Below are 21,527 nucleotides of genomic sequence, written 5' to 3'. Positions count from 1 at the left end.
GGAAAGTAAACAAAAGCATTAGCATTTAGAAAGCCATTAAGTAATATGAACACGGGTTCTGTGAAACCATGCCCTCTGTCTCCGTCGCTACCCCACCGCTCACATAAATTAAGCTTGCAGTGCAATTGAAAGCACGCGTGGCGGATCGTGATTTAAAGGACGAGGCAATTTGTTAATTGGTTCAAAGTTATTGCGTTCGCGGAAGAACACAGGGCGGCGTTTTTTCTTTGTTGAAAGAGGGACCTCTCCTGACGTTTAATTCTCTCTCCTTATTCAGCCGAGTTCTGCCGCAGGGCCGGGCGGCTCCATTTGAATTCGTCGAGAACAGACATCATTGAACTGCACTCCCTGCCAGAGTGGGGAAACGAGGGCACCACGTTGTGATTGGCGTTGTTTGAATGGGACACTTTTCTTTATTAGGCTCTTCCAGCGCTAAATCAAGTGAAATGTGCGTTTTCACACAGACGGCATGCGAAGCACGCACGGAATCTGGTCAAGCGATATGCGAAAATGTCTAAGCTAGCCTCTACAAATGGGGACGGGCTGGGTCTGTTGTCGGGGCGTTTGTAAGAAGGACATCCTGACGGTGCTGAGAGATGTTGGTAAATTGGACCCGCTGTGCATGTCATCAATGTCCCAGGAGTAACAGGTACACTATTTCAGATGACAAACTATAATTTTTACTAATTCAAACATGGCCAGACCGGCTATCAATAAAGGTTTTGTTTTGCTTTATCAAGCAAATGACACGTGAACGGCACACAGCAACATTCTTTAAAATTTTCAACATGCTCTGGTTTTTTGCGATTGCATGCAAAGCTCGGCTAAAAGAAAAAAAAGAATTCGGCGGCCAGAACAAGTGCGTGCAACCGACAGGCCCCTCACCGCTTCCCCTCTGATCCTGCCAGACTAAACAGCACGTTCCAGAATAAACCTGGAGGTCAGAGTGCAAGCCAACACTCATTTTCCCACCATCTCGGCTGCTTTTACTGGTATCCAGCTGCGGCGCCCAAAAAAATTGCTTCGGGCCACAACAGCCATGTTACCGCAACCACCGTGAGGGAATGAGATTATTGAGGATAGATAACACAATTGTGGGGGTATTGTATTTAATGCGAAACAAAAAAGCGGTTTGCTTTAAGGGTATGGGCAAAGACTAGGCACTTACATTTAACAAAGAATTCATTACGTGATCTGAAACATTATTTGCACATTACCTCAATGTCGATTTTATGTACAAATCCATATTTTCATTGGGTCAATTAAAATTTTATTAAATTAGAAACAAGAAATTCACACAACAGACATGCATTGCTTTTATTTTGGGGGGGGGGGGAAAGTACTTTTTAAACAATGTCACCATCTGCCATGTTTTGTTTACTGCTAGATGAAGGCCTCCCACCCCCCTTAGTCCCGAGATACTACAATCCATCTCACTCCCGCACATGAGCGAATCTCATCGCCCCATCTCTCTGCTGGTTGCTTTCCCAGGCAAGATCCCTCCTCTGGGCTGCCACTCTGTCATCAGCCTTGCCCACTGACGATCAACCCTTCTCGCAACGTGCAATGCCCAAGCCCATTTTTCTTAAAGGTCACCGATGACTGATGCGCATTCCCCTGATCCATGTTTCGCTTTCTCTGTGTAACGTGCAGCATGGATCTTTCCATTGTTATGTGTGTACTTTAAGTACTTGTTCCCTTTTGTCATTGTCGAGGTCTATGATCTTTAAGGTCACTGTATGCAATGTGCCTAACAGTAAATGTCCACCATAGGCAAATCACGGTTGCTTTTTATTCTCAAATTCATTTCCCCACAAAACACTCCCAAGCATTTGTTATTCATCTGCTTATTCTATAGTTTTATCCTGGTCTATTTCGAGTAAGTTGTTGTGGCTGTACACCCAGTTGTGTTTAGTGACATTATTTGCACATGGGTGTGAACATGCACACATTTAATGTGTTAGCCTGTAGAAGGTAATTTGGCCAGAGTGAAACACATTTATGTTATTCTTTATAAGTCGTATTATCTCCTTTGCCGTTGGTGTGGAAATGACTGCAAAAGACCACGTATCGCAATACTTAACTGCACGGTATCAAACAACACCAAGCCATGATGATGCAAGCTTGAGACCACACTGCCATTTGGCTGATGCCGGTCTCCGGGGCATGATATTCATTCTCTAGGGGACCACAAAGCAAACAAAAACGACTCTGGAGGGCTCAATGTGCACTCCGTTGTAGTCGGTTTGGGCATGGCACACCTGGTGTCTGCATGCTCGAAAGCACCAGCCGACTCCACTATTATTCCATAGCACAGAATAAAAATCGAACCCCCCCCCCCCAATATCTATCGCTGCTTTGCAGACATCGTGTGTACAAGTGTGCGCGATGGGCACGGTAGCAACAAAACCACCACCGAGCTTCAGCGGGCGTGTCAAATTTCAATTGATTAGGCGACAGTAAACGATCCGAGTTTTCTCTCAAGATGCGAGTGCAGACGCGGCCGTCACGCCTCGCTCGCCGCGCTGTCTCTCGCGTAGCGCCAGATCGCCACCACCCTGTCGTCGCCGCACGACGCCAGCAGCCCCGGGTCGCTGGGGCTCCACGCCACGCAGTTCACATCTCGGTCGTGCGCTTTGCGAACGCACGCGGCTTCGTAGAACCGAGGGCTTTTCCCGTCGCCTTCTGGCACAGCCTCCTCCTCAAACACTCGGATGGTGTCATCTCCGCTGGCTGTCGCTATGGCGCCCGTGAGCTTGCACCTGGTTTGACATTTGTATTTTGGGGTCAAAACAGAAAGGGTTTTTTGATGTGAGAAAATTGTACGATTTGAGTTGTACGTTTGTGGGTCTACAGTACGTTTGAATAGCCAAGCAAATGAACTATACGTAATGCAAAGATGTAAACTGTCTCGACCTTTTCTTCAGAGACTTACCAAGAGACGTCGTAAATGACTCGTGTGTGATGGCCAGAGAGGGTGCACACACACTCCCACGTGGCGCCGACTGCAACACAAATGCATCCAAACAACAAACATATTTCACATGTAACATGAACGGAGAAGCTGTGTGCGTAGGGCGTCGGCTGGAGTTCCGCGTGTTTGCATTACCCCCCGAGCTGGTAGCCGCGCCCTCTTGCCAGATGCGTATGGTTTTGTCATCGCCGCAGGAGACCAGGCGGCGCCCGGTCACGTCGAAGTCGATGCTCCACACGGTCGACTCGTGCCCCTCCAGCGTGGCAAAGCTGATCCAGTCGTCGCCATCATCGCGGTACAGGCGGATGCTGTTGTCGTAGCTTGCCGATGCCAGCACCTTTCCGTCGGCAAGCACGGCAACCGAGACGACCAAATCGTGCGCATTTCACAGGTTACGATTCACTGCAATCCAAACCCCACAAGTCCTTTACCCCCGAACTTCGAAAGTCATTGTTAAAACCCACTGCTGCTGCTGCTCAGGTAAAAGGTGGGATATATTTGAATTTACCTCGCTGTTGGGATGCCAGACAATGTGCTTGACATCCTGCGTGTGCGAGTTGAGAACGCTTGCGCATTCGTAGTCTTCATCTTCGTCCACTGGCGGCACGCACGGAAAACAGTGGCGAGATTTACCGCACGGATATGTGCACTTGCTGGCGATCGGTTATTACGCGACCAAGTATCACCCACAACTCGGGCCGTGGATTAATTCCAACGGGAATTGAAATGTGAAAAATGTTGAAATTATGTAACACCATCAATCGTAAGGCACGGATGTCAGGTAAGTGTAAGCTGCTTATGAGTGGCTTATTTGAGTCATACAATTTACTGTAACTTATAAATCATTGAAAAACTACTTTAATGTAGTATGCATGAACTAAAAATAGCAATGAATATAGTTTAACACTTTAACGTTATTGTAAAAAAGACTCTACGGGGAATAACTGCTTTAACTACTTATTTCCACGGTTTTAATTTAAAATATTCTCAAATGTGCATCACCTAATTTCTTACTTAAATTAATCATATACACTTCAAATCTGTGGCAATAAAAAAAGGTCTACCAATTACACACACAGCAGCACCGATTTAATTACCATTTGCATATGCAAAGATATAATAATTAAATGTGGTCTAATTAAGAGCAGCGTGTGATAATTGAAGCACTAATGACATGATGCATTGTGATGCGCTGTTTGACTAAAGACCCAATTTGTAATTTAATTACACAGAAGTAACTAACAAGCCCCCTGGTTACGGTAATTAGACTGGGACGATGTAACAGTAATTAGCAGTTGCATTTTGGTTGTAAATATTGCTGCAGCATACGGCGTGTGGCAAGTGTCAGCAGAGATCTCCCCGCGCTCATTCATACGGCTCTTTCTGCTGGGCATTTGTCGGCGCTGCGCACTGCGTGTGCGCGCGCGCGCGTATCTTGGCGTGCGAGTGCTGTCGCCAAAAGCTCCCTCGCAATAAACACGGCATCAAATTGTCCTCCTTGCTTATCCTCAAACCCGCGCCAACAGTATCCGCAAAGTGATCTCATAACCGATGCACAAAGTGCAAGGTGATAATTGGGTAAGATAACTCCAATGTTGAAACGAGAAAAAAAAAGCCATCGGGTAATGTAAAAAATACTACTTTGTATAAACAAAAAATATACTTCTAAACTAGATGAGTATCATGGAAAAAAATAAATATAACAAATTTCGATTATCTGATGAAATGCTGGGGAGAAATAAAATAAAAATTCACAGCATGCCCGACTGCCACCGGTAGATTCCAACTCCCAATGCGTTTGGGTCTATTGAAAATAACACTTGGCAAGTGCTTGCTGGTGTCGATGTAAGGGAACAACAGACACCTCCACGATTGGTAGGTGGGTGGTGGGGATGAGGAGGAAGGTGGGTGGAGGTTTGAAAGCTGTTAAATTAAGTTGGTCACGCCGCATTACCATTGCAGATCCTCCAGCATCTCCCGATAATTGGCGGCAAGAGACACGGTACGATGTCTGACATGGAGCACACATGCGAGGGCCACGCGATTTCATGACATGTCGGAGCTGCTAGCCCACTCCGACGCCCCACTCGTATGTCATCAGGAGACCTCTCTGGCTTGAGTGATGTGGTCCAGAGACAGGCAAAGGAATGCTAGAATATGGCTAAATAAATATAGATGAGGAAAGACCGATATCCAGCTTTTCTAGGTCACAGTGTACAGCCTGTTGAGACGGTATACAATAATACTGTTGTAATTACTAACTGTTTATCTTAAAAGGATGTTATTCCTGTCTAATGCAAACGTCAAGGCAGGAGATTTCATTTGTTCACCGCAGACAGAATGGGGAGTGCCACTGATTGCGAAAATACCTGGGTCCCCTGGCTCCGTCACACATAAACTGCAGAAAATTCAAGCGAACGCCTTTCACTGCTTTTTGTTGGCACTGCTCTGCAAATAATTGGGTACGACACTATATTTAACTTAGGTTTGTTTTTTAATCGCGTGCTATTGAAAACACCCCACGCAGTGGGTGGCCCTCTGTATACACTGATGGTGAGAAATATTTCCCTACAAAATAACCTTCGGTATACGTTGGGTCTCAAGGTGGGATCTGCGATGGCGACATGTTGTCTGGTCACTAAAACGACCACATCATTTGCGGCAGACACGCAGACACATGTGACTTGTAAAGCTAAGCAGGTTGGATTAATGCGATTAGACTAATAGGGTCTGTGGTCAATTCAAAGCAACTCTTTGTACAAAATGCACTAAATATAAATGTTAAATTTAAGTACTATGCACTAGTATTATGGTTTAACTGTACTTTAAATGATTGCTTGCACCTGGAATCTAAACATTCCATCAACATATATTTTTGTAAATTCACTAAAAAGGCATATAAATGAGCATGAAATTATCACCAAGCCTGATTATAAGCACATATGAAGAAAAATACAATTAAATGGCAGCAAATCTGCCACAATGGCGTAAACGTTTTTGGAAAAACTCAAATCGGTGACCTGCACGGGAAGAAGGATCTGCAGAAAGAAAGGCTACACAAAGCTCAACCGGTGACTTCACTTGGGGTATCTGCGGATGCATCTGCACATCCAGCATTGGGGACTGGTATCCCACTTGCATACCAAACTCGAATGCTTTTTTATTTTTGTTACTATTTTTTTTAGCACTCCCTGTGCCTGACCTCATACGTTGGTGCTGCGAGCCTCCTTATACACGGTGGACTTCTCGTGTGATCTTGACACTACTTAAAACAACAAAGTGAGATGGAAGCCATCAGCTGCTGAGGCTGGGCAACAACACCTTCCCAAATCCAGACACTCTTGTCACGACTGCAAGTGGCCAGCAGGTTTCCTGATGGAGCCCAGGCCACGCCCTTGACTTCATTCTCATGTCCTTCCAGAGTCGCAGTCACCTTGAATGAATGAAGAACAAATGGTGAACACTGTTGCATCCATTAAAGACAAGCTAATTTCTGGAGGTACATTGTGTTTGTGTGCTTTCAAGTGATAGCACATTATTGACTGGACAAATAGTGGTCTTATACAGTGGCTATTTATAGTTATTTCCAGCTCAAATAAACATGAATGTGGTGCTCATCTCATATTTACAGCACTGAGACAGTGGTGGAAATTCCACATACCTATGGCAGGGGCAAGGAATATATCCATAAGATATCCAATGTAGACTTCCACACAGGATGGTACTAATTTCACTGACTCTAGAATGAAAATGGGCCTAGTCAACCCCCAATTAGGAACTAAACTTGTAACCTTCCGATTGTGTCCAATCAGTCGACCATTGAGCCACCTTGCCAGATTGAAACAACTAAAACATAGATACAATCATCGTCTGCTCCTTCCATCATCTCGTTAGCGAAAATGAGGCCAAACATATCTCTGGCAAGGTTCTCTTTCTTTCGCCAGTATTACTGCTTTGTTCAATCTCAATCCTTGTTCTTCTTGGTTTTCTATCATCACCTATTCCTTTATTCTTCCATCATCATAAACCACAAAAACTAATTTTATGCACAACTTAAACGACCAATTAAAAATACAGTACTTTGCTTCTACCTTTGTTTAAAAAAAATAACTTGACATTTAAGCATAGTGTACTTGTGTAAGGTGTGTGTAGACTTCCATGTGCGATGCTTTGCGTAGGTCCGCAAATGCTCTCCACGCACACCTCGAAATCACCGTCGCGTCGGCTCCACACACAAGTGGTAGCGTCGAAACTCGCAGAGGCCAAGCGGGTCCCGCACGGAGACCAAGCCACATTGCGCACCGTGCGCTGATGAGCGTCGGCCAGAACCGAGCGGCACACCCAGCCATCGCCTGCAACACCCATGCACATCATAACAAACACCGCCACTGGCTTGGCAAACGATAGGGTGGGACTCTTACTCTTCATTATCATGCGATAATGAGATGTTCTTATCATTATGAAATGTACGATGAAGATCCACTATTGTCCAAACTTTGGCCAACTTCATGAATGAGATGCATCTCTTATACCTGGTTGGGCCATTACCCTGAAATACAATTTTTAGATAAATGGAGTGAATGTATAATTTGCCAAGGCAGTTATTTACCAAAGAAGGGTCTAGCCAACGATTTATTGAAAAAAGAAATGCCATAATTATATACGCACGGGAGAAAGGTACTCATTTATTGGACATGAATTCCCTGTTTGATATAATCAATAGCACTTAGGCGCATTAACTTAATTGCTGGCAATTGAACACTGTGCTGACCATAACGAAAATGATCCCGCTACATTAAACGCTCTTCGATGGCCACACTAAACATCTACAGGACAACAGGGCATTATTCACCTATGACAATGTGATAACAAATTCACACAATTGCAACGTGTTTAATGAATTGCCCTACCTCTAGGTTTTAAATACTGAAAGCAATGCAAGTGGGTCTTACACTCTCAAAGGTGTTTCAATTTCATTACTTCATACGTTTAGTTGGGCTGACATGATCTGCACTTGTAAATTTAGCTATTGCTCATTAAGTACGTTGGGGTTTTTTTCATGGCAAAGGTGTAAAGTTATTTTTAAAATTAGATTTAGACTTTGTTGGGATAAATAGTGCAGCTTTAAATACACGAAGCAAGGTGACATCTCACCGACACAAGTCTGTTACTAGAGAGCCCTATGGAAGAACTAGGAATGTAGACAAAACAATACGTTTCTTCAAATTATAGTAAATACAGAAATATACACACAATCAAGTTCCTACGTTTTATTACAATGAAGGTAGCGAAAAGAGTACCATTTTGTGAAAATACATGTCCACAATTGGTTCGGCAATATATTAACAGATAACCGTCACCATGTAATCCTTGTTTAAGAATAAAATCTATGGTTATATTACATTTTTCAATAAAATGTGAAGTAAAAATTTCAAAGCAATACAAATGATGTAATTTGGATTTCTAAAGCGTCTACAACCACATCTCAAAACAACTTAAACAATTTAGCGGGGGTAAAAGAAAAGAAAATGTAAAAAAAAACTACATTTGATTACTGACCAATGTTTCAAAATAAAACACGATTTATCCTTTCGTAACCCAAAGGTAGACATCACTAAAGAAACGTGCATGGATTTGGAGAATGTGCTATTATGTACTGTAATACAATTTTGGGGGAAATATCGAAGTCATGTAGGGTACAATGAATAATGTATCAAACACTGGACTTAGAAATTACTCCACTTACGTGAATTAAAAAAACATTGTCATTCACTACATCTTAATTTGAGTGGGATTATTTTTTATACAATGCAGTACATGTATTGTTTAATTCTATAGATGTTCGTAACACTTATTTTCTGAAATAGACATCATACAATGAAAACCCCTTTAGAACCCAGTTTCAGCTTTCAATATTCTTAAATAGTTATTCGAGTGCGGTATGAAAGCAACTATTCAGATTATCGTGGAGGACACACATTGAACGTTGCGAAAGGGCTCGAAAGCTGAAATTTGGCACATCCATAAACTAATCTACGTTCATTGCAAGACAAATCATTGCAGCATATATTTTTTGTGCCCGGGAAAACTAGGCCGGGTGATGTATTTTATCTGTGAAAGCGCTTTATTGCTCATCAGATTCCTCCACTACAATAATTCCGATTCTGAATATTCACAGGGTCAGCATAAAAGGTTTGTACCGTGCAGATTATATTTAGCATTGTACCAAACCGAGTAACTCGTGGAGTGTAACGCTGGTGCATAAAATGCTTAACTAATGTGTCAATCCAGTGCAAGAACTCCTCTCCACGGCGGCTATGGGGGCCGTTTGACCATACTTCACCAGGATGGTCAATGCGGGTTAAATCAATAGGGGGAGTGCTCAGGACTTGTTCAAGATATCTATCGCCGCCTATGTTAGCCGTGACGGGTAATCAAACTCAGGTTACACACTTAGTGTTTGTCAAGCAGCGCGAAGTCTGTGAACCACTTTAAAGTTTAAAGTAAAACCGCGCCACCCTCTAGCGACGGCTTACGGAGCACTGCACAAGAACCCACAGAGCAATTGCAGTGCGCACAATATAACACCGCCAGATATACAAGTCCGAAGAGCCAATGTCTGTACATTTACCACCGCGGAAGGTGCAAGTGATTGTGAAACGTGACTGCTTTCAGGAGGCCCTTCATCCAGTAGTGGATTGACGGCGGCTGGCCGATGATGCCCATTCACCGCGGCGTGTGGGTTCACTGGGCCCCAAAGCACCGACCTCGCCTAGAAGCTTTGCCGGAAAATGGTGCCCGCACCCCCCACTATCCGATGCCGGTGCCCTCACCTTCCCTGCCCCAAATTCGCACCGTCTTGTCTCCCCCGCAGCTGGCGATCAGAGCTCCACCGGGGCTCCACGCCACCGACCACGCTCTGTCCTGGTGGCCCGCGAGCCTGTGGAGCACCTGCAGGCTGCCTTTCATCTGTGCGTCTTGCTGTGTATCGGCAATGGTTAACGTCTTACACGGCACGGTTGCTGCAGTCTTAGGCCCAATATGGCCGACCTCGTTACGTAGCCAATTTGGGGAACAACCCCCAACAGCAGCCGGGCAAAGCGAACGCAATCCGCCGACATCCGTCACGACGGCGCATTAAATAGCAACAAATTTCAGTGCGTTTGTCGAGCGGGATTTGTTTTGAGTGGACTTAGCGTGACATTTGTTGTCTTTTGTCTTTGTGAGATTTCTCGCCGTCGACGCGCCGAAGTCGTCACGAAGTGGGCGGATTAAGCGATGATGGCCGCTCTGCTGCTGCTGCCCCTTCGAGTGCGTGACAATCCACTGCTGGATGAGGGCAGCCTCAGGCGAAGGCCATTTGCCCCACACCACTTCTCATCACTCTGGGTTGGTGAAGGTGGGGTATAAAATAACAATGGATTTCGTTGCATTGCCCGCTACTGCCCACAATGTTTATTCTACCTGTTTTTTTGACATGGAGGTTTCCCCATCCAAGTGTTATTATTACCGGTTCAAACCTGCTTAGCTTTGGGGGACTGACAGGATCGGGCACTTTTGCGGTGATTATGGCCATACGTGGAGAATTAGAGAATAATTTAACGTTTCTGACGTAAATCGCGCCTCCGATTAGCACGGTTGCCTGTGTACGGTGCGAAAGAAGTTCAACATACAATTTATCTAGATGTATGCTGCGTAAGAAAACCGTAGATAAACTTCATTAAAACAATCCTTCTAGACTAAACATTTTAACGAAACACACAAAGGCCAACTTTTGTATACGGTACAATGTGTCACCTGTAAATAATTACAGGTAATAGTTGAACTTAATAAAAAAAAAGAAGCTGCAAAGTTGGGCTCAAAATAACACATCTGGAGGGATTATGGCCAGTTGTAGAAAATATTTGAGATGGAGTGACAAAGTAGGGACGATATTTTTTTGTATTTTCACCAGGGAGATGTAGCCTCACCGTCGCTAGATGTTAACTACCTCGCCTGGTACACAGGAGGTCGTGAGTTCGATCCCGAACCTGACGATGCCTGCTGTATTTTTGGAGTTTGCGTGTCTCTCTCCCCGTGGTCGCGATGGATTTGTCTCCGGGATCCTCCGGTGTTTCCCTCCACATTTAGAAACATGCGTCTGGAGTATTTGGCTGCTATGAATGACCACATGATAAGCCGCTTCATTTGGGCTATCATTTGTTGCTAGGGTAGTTCTGAAAAAGAGTGGGGCTAAGGGGTCATTCGTTTAGTAGCAACGCAAAAATTAGACCCCCCATATGCAAGCATAGCATTTGGGTTAACCCCCCCTTTCCCCTCAATGCGTACGTACTAAATGGATGGCCCCTAACCTGGTAAAATAAATTAGATATGCTGCTTAAGCTGATTCCTCACTCGATCATTGAAGATGACGAATATGGCAAGCTTTAATTCAAAAGTGGATAGAACCTGGCAGTTGTAACTTACAGCCCCTTATAAAAACACTGTTTGGTGGTTATTTGAGCATATTTCAACCCACAGTGGTTTGTGCGTGCTGGTAACATGTGTGTGGGTGAGATGGGGTTGATGGGGCCGGTTCAAATGTCACTTGCCACTGATGTTTTAGCCGTGGCCTGGAACTGAACTCTCTGGTCGGCCAGTTTATGGCACTTGCACCACCCCTCATTGTAATACACCCTGCTAAATTTTTTCAATCCACATTTTATACCCAGAAAATATCTTGCAGTAGAGGTCTCCAATGTTTGGTTTCCTAGCCAACTTTCATACCTGTGCTACGTTGGGGAAATGTTTACTCAGGTACAGTCTACATTTATTCTATGAAGTTGGATGAAAAGCCCAGTACTGTACAGTACACATTAATGACATTATTGGGAAATCAACAAGTAGGGTACAGTATATGTCATATGGGCGAACTGACCGTGGCCATAGGAATGTGGAAGTCCCACCACTGGATTTGAGCTGTAAAGAGCAGACGAATGCCACCCCGTGCTCGTTTGAGCGAAAAAAACTACCGTACCCATATTATTTTAGCAGGGTAGAAAAACCTGAAGTAAAAATACGCTTTAATCTAAAGTTAATATCTACAATCTGAGCATGTTTTAAAAGCATAGATTCCTACTCGTATAAGAAAATATTATTTGTGATGTATGCAATTGATATATAAATGCTGTACTGTAATCACGCTGCTTGTAGATTAATGCGACGAAACAAGACGGAACATGTCCGATCTACCAGAGAATACAAACCAATACAAAGGATAAAGTAAATCAAGAATACGGTGGACAATTGATCCTTATGGCGGTACCCCGGGGTCCCAAATAACACAAATTGGTCGAGGCAATTCAATACTTTATTTCTGGGACACTATTTTGTCCATGGGTGTTACTTAACTCCTGGACTGTGGTACCACTCAATCCGAAATCAGTGCCACTCCGCAATGTCGAAATGCAGCGAGGACGATTGCGAGATGAATGGATTGCCGCATCGTGGATCATCAACAGACTAAACATGACTGCATCAAGGACATTATGCGAGAGCCGGTGTACTATGGTTCAATTCACCAATGAATGGGATGTGGTGGGGTGATTGACGTGGCTGAAGCCATGTTATTTACAAGGCCACCTACTCACCCAACAAAAAAATACTCAACACATTCGTCAATAACATTTCCTTAAAGAAAAATCAAACATTCGGCAACGTTTCGGCCAATGGACCTTTATAGCACACACATATAGAGGCAGGATAGATAAACTTACTAACCGATATTTTTAAAAAAACAGATTCGTCTACACCACCAAAGGACCTTCTTCACAGCACATGGAGAAGCCAGAGAATTAAGGTTTATGAACCAGTAGCAACACAACCCACACCAATACCCCCCACCATCAAAGACAAAGACTCCACCAACTTTTGGGACAAGTGCTGTTAGCGAGCACTTATAAGGTCAGCACAGGACACGAAGGTGGTGGGTGGCCAGACACCACGCCCGGCCGCATTTGAGGCTGAATCGATCTCAGGGGGACCGCTTCAGACAACCATCACTGATTTTTTTTATTTCCATTTAAAGACTACAGGGATTCATCTTCTGGGTTCTATCGGTAAAGTCACGTAGAAGGGAAATAATAAAATAATAAAAAATAAAATAATAAAATTCCACGACGTTTCGGCTTGCGTTGTAGCCGAAACGTCGTGAGAATTTTATTATGTTTTATTTTTATTATTTTAACCATCACTGATGTTAGGGGTGGCCGTGAACGGGAATCGAACTCGAGCGTGGTGGGATTTCAGTAGCGCGCTGCCCGCTACTCCACCACCGCTGACCACGGTGGATCTTGGCCCAGGTGCCATCGACAATCATTTTGCCCCAAATCTTCGGGCAAGGCGAGAGTTGACAGAGGGGGGAAAACCCTCTGGTCTGGCCACGCCGGCCCGGCCGGCATGCGGCCGCCGATTGCTACATTAGTATCCGCCTCGCTGCTGGGGAGCAAGGGAGGGGGGGCGCAGGAGGAGGGGGGTAGGGGGGAGCAGGAGGAGGGGGAGCAGGAGGGGGTAGGGGGGGGAGGAGGACGGGGGGGAGGAGGAGGGGGTAGGGGAGGAGTGGGGGAGGAGGAGAGGGGGGGGGAGGAGGGGGGGGCAGGGGGAGAAGGAGTGGGGGAGGAGGAGAGGGGGGGGGGCAGGGGGAGGAGGGGGGAGGAGGAGGGGGGCAGGGGGAGAAGGAGTGGGGGAGGAGAGAGGGGGGCAGTGGATTTATTCGCGCGCCGTGCGCACAACGCACGCACGCACTCGGCCTCGCTCCTACCAACCCGCACTCACCACCACTACCGCCACCACCATCCACCACCACCACCACTGTCTCTCTCACACTCACTCACTCTCACTGAACGCGTGCACAAAGCCCGTAAGTTGTACACGCTGTACACCCACCATCACGGATGACGATGATGCTGTTGTATTTTTGTTATCAGTGTTCACGCACAATACAACACAGCACACTCGGTTGTGTTTTTTTTTAATGTCATCAGTTGCACATTAGGGTGTGAGGTAGTGGGGTGTACATGGCGTGTGTGTGTTGTGTTACACCACGATACCTATAAGGTGCAGAGGAGTAGGTGGTATATTGTTGGGGCTGTATCGTGGTGTGGATGGGGTGCTGTGATATTTGACAGTCATATGTGATGATTGTGATGATGCTTCTGTGTGCTGTATTGCTCGTTTTGTAGGCTGCCCGTTCATACCTCCTGTGCATATGCAGTATATGTGACAGTAATGTGTGCAGGTTATAGTGTTCGTGTTAATGCTGTACTGTAGTTATATCTTAATATCACTCCACTACAGTGTTGTCTTTATTATTTTAATAATTACACACTAACTTTCTTTAATACGCTGTACCCTAATGTGTTTTTTTTTTACAAACTGCATAATATATTAGCGATGTGTGGCTTCAGTATACATCGTGAGTGGTTATTGTAAGGCTATTTTTTGTACACTGAATTAATTGCAATAGAAGCTTCGTTTGATTTTTGTATTTGGTGATACTGCACAAGTACAAATAAACACAACACATCCGTCAAAAAAACTGTGGCATTACGAGAGCATTGGCCCTTGATAGCGCATCGATGAGTGCAGTTTGTACGGCGAAATCAGGAATTTCGAAGCTGGAGCTGTCCAGTGCTGAGCTCCTGAAAATATCTCTCTCCCTTCTCACCCACCCAGCAGCCGGGGTTGGTGGGTCCCGGAAGCATTCCACGTAGAATTAACCCTTTTGTAATTATCTAACTGAATTAAATAAATGTTTTTTTAATTGTGAGTGTATGTGTTTGTATTTGTACAAGGGGAGCGGTGGCGTAGTGGTTAGCGCGTTTCGAACCCAGCGACTCGAGTTAGATTCCCACTCACGGTCAACACCGGTGACGATTATGTGAACCGGTCCCGGGCCTCCCCTAGGTCGACTCAGCCATACACTGAGTAACTGGTACGGTGTGGAAACATCGCCACTGGGGAGACAAAGGCGGCCGAGGGTGATGCTGGCCACCCACCCCCTCGTGTGCCGTACTGGCTTTGATAGGTGCTCGCTAACGGCACTTGCCCCAACAGTCTGTTGAGGCTATATGGGGGATCTTTGTATTTGTACACGTGTGTGTGTGTGATCATGTGTGTAATCGTAATGTGTCATATCAAACAAGTTGTACAGTACAGTAATGCGACCACCTTCCCAAGTCTCACGCATAATCTGGGCGTGAGACTCACAAATTCAGCCCGTTTTCCCACGACGACACATCCGAATCTCACGAATATTACGGCGAAGAGAATTGTGAATATTTAATTCCAGGTCGCAGGTAATGCCCCATTCCTCCCTGCAGCCTCACGCCGCCACAAATCAACCACAGCACACACACACATTGACCCATCTATTTGTATTGTGTGTATATGTATGTATGTACACCGTGTAACCTTGCAAGGATAACCTAAACTCACGTATTTGGCGACGTGTATGTAAAATAACGCCGTAGTGGTAATAATGTTATCGCATGTCAAGGAAAGCCTCACCCTGAGTCTCGAGACTGGTTTGCAGGAGAGTCCTGCTATATTGGGATGTCTGGCCACGACCCAGCATGCGACATGGGCTCAAAATGGGTGAGGTGTGCAGTTTTCATTGAGAGGCTTTAGCCAATTTATATGGCGTATACAGACAGTACTGTATAGTTAGTAGTACTGCTGGTTATTGATTTTTTTCAACAATCTAATTTTCAGAAATGTTCTTCCCAATGTTGCTGTGGATAACTTTGGTGCAAGCATGTCACTGTTTCTGACAGCCCTCTTAATATGTAAAACAATATAATGTCGCCTATCGTGTTTTTTAAAGGCAGTTCTATGACCAGTATGTTGAGTTTTAATTGGAATGCTTTTTAATAATCTACAACGGCTATGTATAATCGTATTTTACGTGTACAGAATTGGTCTTTATCACAATATAATTACAGCACGTATGTGGTCTATGGTAGAGAAAGCTTTGCCAGTCAAAAGTGGAGGAAAAACGAGAAGGGCTTGAGCCTAGACTTGAACCGGGGCAGGGAGTCTACAGCACTGATTTCTGGGAGAAAGCAGTTCCAGACCACGGGGTCAGCAGATAAAAATGAGCGACCTCCCACTGATTGAGGGTTGAGCGTATGCCAGTGTGCCTATGTTATGAACATTTGGTTGGTGAATTAAAGTCAAAAGTTCCACGACAAAGATGATACTGGTACATTCCCGCTGGTCAATTCCAGGACCAATTTGGCTTTTTAGAATTGGCTAGTTTAAAGATTGCATGCAAAAGCGTCCTTTTAATTTACATGGCTCAATAATTCACGAATGATAACAAACATTCTGCGAACCGTTCACTTCAAATTAAGTTTTACAGCAATATTGGCATACAGAATATGAAATCTCAACTCTGCTTACGCCTTGATCTCCGGTTTTGCCTTGTTATTAGAATGGCACAGAAACACGCTTGGCTCTAGGCATTTTTGGCAACAATACAAAGTAAAAAATGTTGTTTGTCTCATCCTTTGAAAAATTCCCAGACACCTGCAGATTGCCTGGCACTGCACGTTGCCTCTGACTGGACACTACTAGGCTTACAACTTCTACAGCGGGATTTCTTGGGGGACCTTATGAGGCTTCATAAGTTCTGCACATCAAAGCAGTGTGCAGCTTGCATGCCTGCAATAAATCAAAGTCAAAAGAGGCGCTCTGCTTAATCGAGCAATGGGGACGCACTCATCTCCCGTGGCTGTCCTAAGGCAGTGATGGAAATCCCACGTTACTATGGTGGGGGCCGGTCTCTCCATAAGGCTACGAATATAAGGTGTGTAGTATGTTTAGTGGTAAGTGGAAATTTGATTCAGGGTTGCGATCGAGCTCCAGAATTACTTTTTTTTAATGTGCAGGTGAATATAGCGGACACTGGTGGCTGCAGTGGTCACGTACACATGCAATATATATCTATTTAAAAATCCCATTTGATTCTGACAACGCAATTTGTATGTATACATCATGAGCTTAATATGAATTTGTGTATCAGTGCATTGACGCGCGCTTCTTGGTTATTGCTCACAATAACCAAAATAAAGGAGGAATATCCTTTTTACGAGAATAGTCATAGAGGCATTGTGGTGTGGTTTCTTGCATTCGGCAGGCCAAGTGTGTAAATATGATGTCAGATTCTCAGGAAAGTACTTCCACAAGTGAAATACTAAAGAACAAGGTCACCAATAGGTGTGCACCTCTGGAGAGAATAGGGAGGGCTGTTTGGAAACCCGCAAGTGAATGACAGACGTATTGATCATATCCCTTGTGTTGGACGGCGTGTATTATAATCATAACTGGTGGCGAGCTTTGCCTGCTTTCCATCGACTTTAGCGTCACATTCCACGGGATGAAATTGCTTGGTTCGGTGATGATGATGATTGTGTATTTTTAAGTGTTTAGAACAAAACTTGACGCAGTAAAGAACTTTAGGCTCATTGTGTCCGATAAGTGACACTAATCAACCTCCTAGTTGTAAATTTTAGGGGCTGCAATGTGATAGGTTTACATTTTGTAGGGTTTTACAGATTTAAGCGTAGAAGTTGCTACATTTGTGCCAAACATCAGCTTTGTAGTCCTTCATGAAATTGACATCGGTCACTTGGCCACGATTGTCTAAAGGCACAACGTTGCGTATCCGACTCGCTGGGGACTTGGGTATTGGAGGATGTCAGATGTGTGAACATTGATAGAATATGACAGTTACACTGCACTGAGGGAGGGTGATTAATTGCTCCGAGTGGATGCGTGACGGTCGGATATGCGACGTTGTGCTGTGTTTATGTATTCGGCTGGCGTGTTGGTACTGCAATAATAACAATAGTCAATTAGGCACCGCATCGGTCTGTCAACGCTGAGCCATCACTTCAGCAACCCTTCCCATCTCCAGGAGATGGCTGGACTCCTCGGATGCGTGTGGAGAGGAAGCAGAGAAGGCGTCAAAATTTGTTCCCCTATTTTTGGCGTTGGGCTCTGGGCGAGGGCAGTTAATTTTGGCAACAGTAGCTGCCCCCGTGTCTCTGGAGGAGTCTGGTGTATTTAAAAAGCCCACGAGTGAACGCCGGCGGCCTTGTTTACGACACCGCTGGTGGACAGCAATCGCCGTGCGTTTGATAACTCTGTGCCGAGCGCTTGGAATGTTCACCGAGCGCTAGGCTGACGATAAAGTTGTTCTCTGTTTGGGGAATTTTATTCCACGAAACAGAAAAATCTGGTCACTTACGTAATCCTTAAAAAAAAGCATTAATCCAGCACAGTTATTATGAATGTACAATCATGTTGGGCACATTGAGCAAACCTCTATCACTGCATTTTGCCTCTCAGATCCACTTATAGCCGAAGTTGGCTTCTACTGACGGGGCAAAAATTTTAAGCGGTGAATATTTGCAGAAGTTCCATTATTAATAACTGCAATGAATAGGGACCTTTATTAGCCTCTCCATTGAGCTTCTAGCCATAACAGTGTTGTATTTTAGTGAAATATTTACAAGTACATGTCTGCTCAGTAATCTCATCTGCCTATTATCGTGTCTACATGCGACCGCTTCCTCAGTGAAGTATATGAATATATAACGCTCATTCCTGCCAGTCGTGCTTATGGCTGACCCGATTCAGTTTACCATAACAGTCTTACGGTTGCGGTGGTTAAAGGAAAATCACTTTTGAAATGTTACAAAAACTCCAGACTGCCTCTGGGGTAACGGCTTTACATTTTGACGCCGTTATGAACCTTGATAGAATTTCACACATTCGCCCCGTGAAAAGGGGCTCGCGTTGATTAATTAGCGGAGGCCAATTTTATTTATTTGAAGTGCCTGAAAACCGCATAAGAGCATTAGGGGGAATCTCCATAACCTGGTGTCAACAATCATGCGAAGCATATGGCGTTTTCGCCACCCTGTGTGAGCGAGGCTTTATGAGAGTAAATCCCAGATCCATCCCTGTAGCGGCAACCATTAGCCCTGCCTGCGCCCGCAGAGAATTGGAACAGAACCTCGTCTGCTGGAGATGGTCTTCTTCTGCGCCGCCCACCCCGAATTTTCCCTGCAATTTGCCCATTCGGTTGGTGTTGACACTCCCTCGTCCTCTCCGTCCGGTCAAGACGTACACTGCGATATGCACCGAGGCACTGGAGAGTTCTGCTCTGACCTAGGGTTGCCACCCGTCCTGGTTTTACCCAGGATCATCCTATATTTGATGTAGCTGTCCTGAGAAATGTGTACGCCTTACAGGGGACATTAAAAGCCTTGGATTTTTGCCAGTTGTATAATAATATATTACTCAAGAAAAAAGCATTTACATGTTCTTCTTTCTTTTTCCGGTATCGTGAGATATTATTAATCCCACGATACGTCTCAATTTTGTTGCATACCTCAGAGGTGGCAACCCTACTCCAACCTTATCGCACTCGCGGCCCCGTGCTCTGTCCCACCTTGCCCCCCACGGTTTGCCCCCTAAGACTGTCGCCGCTCCAGCGCCCAATCCCGACCGCCGGCCGACTGCTCCCCCCCCCAGCCACCAACCCTCGCCGCATGCCGTGTGTGCCATGAAAAACACAAGCCGACACTGTGAAATCATTTTGACTGGCCTTTGATAGTCTGTCAGGGCAGCAGACACTGGGGGCTTTGTGTGCCGCCTGATGTCACTCCTGAATTATTTACACTGTGGGACGCAAATGGGAGAAGGGGTCTGTGTGTGTGTGTGCTCAGGGTTGTCTCGGGGAGCTGGGGGGGCAGGGAGAGAGGGAGGAGGTAGATCTGGGTGGAGGGAGGGGGGTCAAGAGGAGAGCGGTATGGGGATGGGGAGAGAGTGTGTGTGTTTGTGGGGGGCGGCGGTGGTGGCGGTGGTGGTAGAGGGGTGATTGCCGACTGTACCAAACAACCGTGCAGTGTCTGTCTTAAATATGTGCCTGGGTTTAGAATGCTCTGAAACATACGGAGCGCGCGGTCATGCGTTGAGGTCAGAACCTGAAGTATGGCTTCACTGGATTTTATTTTATTTTCCTTTTGAAGTCCTGGCTCATTGAATATAATTGGCCGATGCTTTGCATGCACCCTTGAGAGTGAGTGTTATTGTGTGCATTTCGCATTACTGCATTGGTTACACGCTGTTAATGTGCAAGCTTCCAGGTTTACCCTTGTAATGGAGACATTTGTCTTTGAACGAGCTGTCGCCTGTAAGTGAACGTTTTCAATCATTCATAGGATTTAGTCGTTCATAGCCGGGTGGCGGTGGTGCACGCCTGTGATCTCGTACTTTGGAGGCAAGAATTCGTGGCGTCACATGAGCCGGGTGAAACTTCCAGATTCGCTCGGCTGCAAGGAGGCCGGGAGATGGCAGTAGAGCAAGTATATTGAATCCATCCACGTGGAGCTCGGGTGTGATACTTCCTCATATTTGTGGTGGGTTTTCTCCATGCACTCTGGTTTCCTCCCACGTGTGAAACGCTCACGGATTATATTTGTCAAACATCCGAATCAAGTCAACGGTAGTCAAGTCTAGGGTAGTGGGGATGACTTATTGGGGCGTCCCGGTGGCTAGGAGATGTTATCTGCCTCGACTGGTCTACAGGAGGTTGTAGGTTCGATCTTGACCCTGACGCCTGTGTATTTGGAGTTTGCATGTTCTCCCCTTGGTTGCGTGGATTTTTCACCAGGTCTTCCGATTTTTCCCTCCATATTTAGGAACATGTGTTTAGAGTATTTGGCTGATATAAATTTCCACATGATAAGCCACTTCGTTGAGCTATCATTACCGGCCAGGTTGCTTCTGAAAAAGAGCTACATAGCTCAGTGGGGCCTCACCGGGTAAAATGTAAAAAGAGTTTAGTTTACTTTCTGATTTAGCTAACATCGGGGAGTGAGTGACCCTGCCTTCCACGAGGTTCAGCTCCCTTCTCACCCGGAAGGATAGCCCCTGTCGAGGCCCTGCTTGGGGTTACGGGATGGTCCTGGAAGCTCGGTAAGATGATGCCTAGTCAGGTGGATGAATCCCAATCCAGGATCCTCTTGAAAGAGAATCTTGAGACTCAGTGTTCGCTTTGTTGGATAAACAAGGAGCATTGGTATTGCCCCATTATTAATTTTCGCTCATGTGGACATGTCCTAATTGTCTCGTGTGCCAAGGGCGGAGCGGGTTGTTTTCATGGCGTGGTTGCTGTTGAACATAGTGTCCGTGTAGCTATGGAGAACACTTTCATCATCCACTGGGCAGCGGGCTCTGTCCGAGTGCAATTTTAATGTTGAGAACACCTCATAAATGGATTTGATTTGATGCAGCTCATGCTGCTGCTTCTGCTGGTCTCAACGACAAGCAGAACAAAGCCTTTGCTCATTCCGTGCTCAGTGCTGCGCTCACTCTGCGTATGCGCAGGAAACACCCGATGACATTTTTTTATTCTGCTTGGAGGGTCTTGCGCAATTTTCTACCAATTTGCGCCATTTTTTCTGTTAATTGGAAAACCCTCCCATTGCCATGTCATCTTTTT

General features: G+C 45.4%; 2 protein-coding genes across 2 annotated transcripts in view; one reads left to right on the top strand and one right to left on the bottom strand.

Annotated features, from left to right (window-relative positions):
• Window positions 1-1,324: 1,324 nt before the first annotated feature.
• On the bottom strand, window positions 1,325-10,264 carry CIAO1 (cytosolic iron-sulfur assembly component 1). The gene is made up of 7 exons (XM_078855342.1): window positions 9,808-10,264; window positions 7,178-7,326; window positions 6,296-6,407; window positions 3,483-3,571; window positions 3,110-3,311; window positions 2,936-3,005; window positions 1,325-2,762 (listed from the first exon to the last, which is right to left on the bottom strand). The coding sequence occupies exons 1-7, from the start codon at window positions 9,941-9,943 to the stop codon at window positions 2,507-2,509; spliced, it is 1,014 nt and encodes a 337-aa protein (XP_078711468.1). The 5' UTR covers window positions 9,944-10,264; the 3' UTR covers window positions 1,325-2,506.
• A 3,467-nt stretch (window positions 10,265-13,731) lies between these two features.
• Window positions 13,732-21,527, top strand: part of LOC144931478 (LIM domain-binding protein 2-like) — a 163,606-nt gene continuing 155,810 nt past the window's right edge. The window contains exon 1 of the mRNA XM_078855340.1: window positions 13,732-13,871. The gene's annotated coding sequence lies outside the window, so the exon portion shown is untranslated. The remainder of the gene's footprint in view (window positions 13,872-21,527) is intronic.

Source organism: Lampetra fluviatilis, chromosome 4, assembly GCF_964198595.1.
Source record: "Lampetra fluviatilis chromosome 4, kcLamFluv1.1, whole genome shotgun sequence".
NCBI lineage: Eukaryota > Metazoa > Chordata > Hyperoartia > Petromyzontiformes > Petromyzontidae > Lampetra > Lampetra fluviatilis.
Note: the sequence above shows the minus strand (reverse complement) of the source record. Positions and strands in the feature narration are given on the sequence as shown.

Bases quoted from the DNA above. Each gene is read 5' to 3' on its own strand.
- CIAO1 (XM_078855342.1), bottom strand. From the start codon at position 9,943: ATGAAAGGCAGCCTGCAGGTGCTCCACAGGCTCGCGGGCCACCAGGAC. The intron at 3,312-3,482 runs GTAAATTCAAAT...GCCGACGGAAAG, and splicing joins TCTGGCATCCCAACAGCGAG to GTGCTGGCATCGGCAAGCTA. The intron at 3,006-3,109 runs GTAATGCAAACA...TTTGTGTTGCAG, and splicing joins CGCGGCTACCAGCTCGGGGG to TCGGCGCCACGTGGGAGTGT.